Source organism: Mus pahari, chromosome 10, assembly GCF_900095145.1.
Source record: "Mus pahari chromosome 10, PAHARI_EIJ_v1.1, whole genome shotgun sequence".
NCBI lineage: Eukaryota > Metazoa > Chordata > Mammalia > Rodentia > Muridae > Mus > Mus pahari.
In genome coordinates, this window is record NC_034599.1 from 93,834,828 (window position 1) to 93,840,627 (window position 5,800).

Here is a 5,800-nt window from a genome sequence, read left to right on the forward strand (position 1 = left end):
CTATGAAAAGGATTTGCATAAGAGATGATAAAGAGTCTTGTCCAAACATTAGCTCTCACATCATCAGGATTATCACAGTCAGGATCATCGATTATAGACAGCTGGTGAGAAACCATTGTACCCTCCACTCATTCTCTATTCGGTGCTGGAGCCGATCATGGAAAGACAGGTTTCCCATTCTCAAGGCTAGACTCCCTGTTATTGAAATCCAGCTTTTCTTTGCTCCCCTTCTCATGCCTTTTAGGACCTCTTAGATTTTTAGTGGAAATTTGGATTTTAGCTAAGTGCTCAACATTTTATCCTTTAGTGTGATTTTCATGAATGAATTTTTTGAATATTGGGGGATGTTTGTTGCACATTTGTAGAATATTAAGATTTTCCAGCTCTCTGTGAGCTGGAAACCAGCCTTGTCTACATAGCTCCAGGACAGCCAGGACCATGTAAAGAAACCTGGTCTCTAAAAGAAAACAAAAACATTTTTCAAGTTATTGAAGTTTATGACCACAGAAATTCAATCTGAGCTCTGAGTCTTGTGTCTTTAGTGATGGAGAATAATACTCTTCTACAATTACCTTTTATTAATAATTGTAAAGACACAAAGTTCATGACATATTTCATCTATTTAATATTCTTTAATATATTAGACTGGTATATTTTTCTGCATCTGCATAATTATTCATACTATATAGCACTCTATCAATAATATAACACAAAAGACATCTACAGGTAAATATTAAAATGGCAGTGTACATGTTAATGACTAGACATTAACAAGATGATAATAATAACCAGGTATTCATTTAATGGGAGAGTCCAGTATTTCCTGATAATCTTCCCTCCTTACATTCCTCCAGTAAAGTTTATAGCCAGCAAGGACAAATACACTAATCATAATGATCACGCCTCCAAAAACATCATAAACACTAGGAAATATGTGTAACACTAGAAGCTGTAAGACCATAGCTACCACAATCTCCAGATGTTGTACTGTGCTAACCAAAGCTGGGTGGAATTTGTCCAAGGCGTAATACACGCCTAAGAACGCTGCAGTAGAACAGACGCATATAGCAATGAGATAGCTCCATGTTGTTCCGTCCAAAGGAATGATGGGCTCTTGAAGGACAAACATAGTAGATAATCCCCAGATTGTTCCAGTCCAACCGAAGGTAAACAGTGCGGTCCACATGCTGATCTTCTCCCTGATGGATCTGTATACTATCATAGAGAGCGCCGTAGTCAGCCCGGCCATCACAGTCATTGTATACCCAAAGGCTTCTTTCCAAGCGTTTAACAGAGAATTGTCCTCATCGACAATGTTGGGGATCATGACAAGACAAACACCTAAGATGCTGCAAACCACTGTAGCCATGTCAACATACGCCATTTTCTCATCTACAAGTAGAAAGGCTAAAATGGCACTGAAAACGGTGGTGGTGGCTCTCCACATCGTGGTCCCATTGCTCGGAGGAACTATTGAAAAGGACGTGTAAGCACAGGTGATGGAGATCACATTGCATACTCCATAAAAGAAAAGTCGTAATCTGTAACCGCTGGGCCCGAAGGGAGCTTCCTGGTAATAACACACGACTACCACGGACAAGACCTGCAAGACAGAGCGGATAAAAATCAGTTCTAAGGATGGAACTTTAGAACGGTCCGAAACGAGCCTCGTGATGAGAGCCACGCAGCCATGCGCCAAAGCAGACCCAAACAGCACTAGCCACATTTTTCGGGACTGAAAAATGTTTTTTTCTGCAAAGCTCTGGAACTGTCCCATGCCACTGGGTCTTGGGTCTTCTGATGGTGGAGGCTGTGTCTCCATGGTTCCAAACAGAGTTCTTCCCTTTCTTCTCATTTCACTCAGCAGACTTTTCTTTGGGTTTTCTTCCATAAATCTACCATAGTCTTCATTGATTTCTTCATACCCATCGTCCCCAGGTTGGGGATAATGAGAGGTATATTTCACCATGACTGTGTTGGGATGTATTTTCACCCGTTTTTTAATTGGATATTTTTTGGATGGAGAAGTATCCATTTCTTCAGATAATAAATGCTATTTAAAGAAAAAAGAAGAAAAGAAAAACAAACATGTTCATTCCATTGAAACTGCATTGCTATTTTACAAGTATATACTAATTCAATGATGAAAGGTAGAGATTATAACAGTCTGGAAAATATATTAGGAAAAGATGATATGGCATGTTCATTATCATATACATGAAGAGCAACTGAATTTTCCACCCCTTATCATGTCTGTAGTAAACCTGTCCCAAAGTCTCACTCTGTTTGTTTTACCCCGGTTACCTCTTTTGCTTGCTTGCTTGCTTGCTTGCTTGGTTAACTGGGTTTTTTGAAATAGGGTCTCATATAGCCCATAATGTCCTTGAATTCCTGATCCTTCTACCTCCACCTCCCAACTGCAAGGATAAGGTTATATACCATCTAACCCATCTTAAAAGAAAAACAAAAAATAAAAAGCAACTTTAGTCACACCTTGCCTGTTTATCTGATTATGTTATAAATTGCAAGTACATAAATGTGAAGTATTTTAAAGGTTTTTTAAATTGTGTATGTGGGGTGTGTGTGTGTGTGTGTGTGTGTGTGTGTGTATGAGAGAGAGAGGAGAGAGAGAATGTGCCATGCTCATGCAGATAATCTCACAATCCTGGGTCCTCTGAAAGAGCAGCAAGTGCTAACCACTGAGCCATCTCATCAGTCCCCCAAAGTATTTTACATAATAAAATCTAAGCCAGGTGTAGTGGCACAGACCTATAATCCCAGCACTTGGTATTGTGATAGACTGTTGATTAGGAAAAATATTAATCTTCCTCCAAAGTAAGGATTAAAGAAATACTAATCATAAATAATTTGCTACAGCACTTATGTATAGTAAACTCTCAAATATTAGCAGTAAGTAAATTTGGCTATTTTCACTTACAGTTATCCTATGAAACACTGGGTTTACAATGTTATTCTTTCTCAATTGGTCTGCCTTCCTGTCTTTCTTTGAACAATTCTTTTTCCTTCTCAGTGACTTTTTTCTTCTACCCTAAAAGACAGTCTGGCAGTATACCTTACCAGACATGTGGAACCCACTGGAATTCTCCCCTAACAGGGAGGAGACAAAGGAGAAAAGAGGAAACCTTTTCCCTCATGATTCCCAAAATCCTTGCCCAAACTCACTAATTCCAGGATCTTATACCATGACCCCCAAATCAAGGCCTGTTCTGTTGTTTTGACACCATCTGGGTAGCCAGCTGTTCTGTTTCTGCCCTTTCTTCTGAAGGTCCTCTTCAGCTGGAAGAAGCCATGGGAAATACCACCCAGGCCTCGGAGCCTCCAGTTCCTAACTCACCCCTTCCTTGCAGTCTCTCCAGAATACCTGTCTCAGGAAATCCCAGGATCCTTTGCTTCCCATTTCCAGCCATTTTCATTTTAAAGTCATGGCTTTAACTTCAGTACCCTCAAACTCTGGCACAATCCCCAAGAAGGAATTTCCTTCCCTGCTCCCTCACTTCTGTTGGTGACCTCACGGTCCCTCCAGATTCCCAAGCTACAAACCTGGGGATACTGAAATCCCTTGCTGTCATCATACTCTAAACTGGCTGTCCCTCATACCGCTTTTATCTTTGAAATATTTCTCAAGGTTTTCTTTTTTTTTTTAAATATTTATTTATTTATTTATTTATTTATTTATTTATTTATTATATGTAAGTACACTGTAGCTGTACACTCCAGGAGATGGCATCAGATTTCATTACGGATGGCTGTGAGCCACCATGTGGTTGCTGGGATTTGAACTCAGGACCTTTGAAAGAGCAGTCGGCGCTCTTAACTGCTGAGCCATCTCACCAGCCCTTCTCTTTTCTCTAATTCCATGTTTGTGGCATTATTCTAGATGAAGCTAGTGTGGGTTCTAGACTAGAACATCCCTGGCCTCTTGTTCACCCTGCTTGAGTCCCAGCCCTCCCCCAAATCCCATCTGTGTCATCCTGTTGTCACATTAACCTGTCTTTGAAAGATTCAGAACAAAACTTTCCTCCACTCGAGAACCTAGAGCTCTCTACAGACCTCATTCCTACACTTTCACAGTGTACCCCTGTATCCAGCACTTAGGGGACGGGGAGACCAGGAAGTTAAGGCCATCCTCAGCTACATAGTGAGTGGATTTGAAGCTAGCCATGGCCACATGAGATGTTGTCTCAAAAACAAGAAAGAAAAGTTAAATCCAACTCCTCTGCCAGGCACTTGGTACCCTGCTGTGTGTGGCCCTGGTCTGTCCTTACTCCTTGGCATCCACACTTTGCTGCAGGAATCTGTGTGGTATGTGCCCTCCCCTGCCCCCAACCTCGTACCATGTATGTAAAAATCATTTCCCAAGTTTTTATTTATTTATTTATTTATTTAATTTTTTATTTTTGGTTTTTCGAGACAGGGTTTCTCTGTGTAGCCCTGGCTGTCCTGGAACTAACTCTGTAGACCAGGCTGGCCTTGAACTCAGAAATCCNCCTGCCTCTGCCTCCCAAGTGCTGGGATTAAAGGCGTGTGCCACCACCGCCCGGCATTTCCCAAGTTTTTATTCCAATAGTTCCTCCTCTGCTCCAACTTTCTAAATACTGATCATCTGTTAGGGCCTAATTCAAATTCTGTCTTCAAGAACAAGCCTCCGACTTCTCCAGACATTCCTTTATCTAAATAATTACAGCACTTCTAATCTAATTTGTATAATGTAATCATGTTGCTTCCTGCTTGGCTCAGCTCTAGGGTTTTATGTTCCTAGTTACTGTACCCAATCTAACTATGTCAATTCTCCTCCTTGATGACCAGTAATTATCTTAATGAAATTTTACATTCCATAACTTCACATTTGCTGCTATTGTTAAAATGTTACCTCCTATCTATTCAGAGGTTTCCCCTTCCTGCTACAGGCCACATCTACAGCCCTAGGACATAGTTAGAGAGCATGTGTAGCTTGCTATTTATTCGTCCTATTTTCTCCTTTTGGAGACCATAAGAAAAATTTATCAGGCTAGCAAGATGGCTCAGTGGCCGAGGATGCAATTCAAAAAAAAATGTTCAATCCCTGGAACTCATATGGTAGAAAGAACTGACTCTTGCAAATTCTCCTCTGACTTGCACACACATGACATGGCACATGTATGCCAATACCCACACATATATAATAAATATTTAAAATTGTAAAGAAAGGTTAACCATTTTATGTATAATTTATTTTTATTTTATATTCACTTGTTTTTGCCTGCATTTATGTTCGTATGTGGATGTCAAAAGCCCTGTAACTGGAGTTACAGACAGCTGTGACCTGCCAAGTGGGTACTAGGAATTGAACCTGTGTCCTCTGAAAGAGCGCCCAGTGCTCATAACTGCAGAGTCATCTCTCCAGCCCCAGAAGGGTTTATCTTAATTGCTTTAGTCCCCATCTGTTGGGCTGTAGCTTCTCTAGTGGCAAAAAAGGGAAAGAACATGAGAGGGACACATGCCAGGCACAGACTCTTTTGTAATGACCTATTGATGTCTAACGTAGGCCAAGCTGCACTACAGGCATTACTTATTTAGTCAAACACAAATCCAAATGCTGTCATGAGTAGACTTTGTAGATGTGATTAAAAACCCCTAACTGAGGTGTAATCCCAGCACTGGGGCAATGGAAGCAGAAACATAAGGAGTTCAGGACCAGCCTCAGATACACAGGGTGTTCAAGGCCACCCCAGGCTACATGAGACTTTGCCTCCAAAGAGAGAGAGAGAGAGAGAGAGAGAGAGAGAGAGAGAGAGAGAGA

General features: G+C 40.9%; 1 protein-coding gene across 4 annotated transcripts in view; it reads right to left on the bottom strand.

The window, feature by feature from the left end:
- Positions 1-601: 601 nt before the first annotated feature.
- Slc35g2 (solute carrier family 35 member G2) overlaps positions 602-5,800 on the bottom strand; it is a 20,291-nt gene continuing 15,092 nt past the window's right edge. For 3 of the 4 annotated variants that reach the window (XM_029543137.1, XM_029543136.1, XM_029543138.1), the window contains one exon: positions 608-2,053. In XM_029543137.1, coding sequence (XP_029398997.1) covers positions 797-2,035 — 1,239 coding nt within the window. In that variant the 5' untranslated portion in view covers positions 2,036-2,053 and the 3' untranslated portion in view covers positions 608-796. Of the gene's footprint in view, positions 2,054-5,800 lie in introns of all 4 variants that reach the window. The other variant, XM_021207408.2, reaches the window with a different exon arrangement.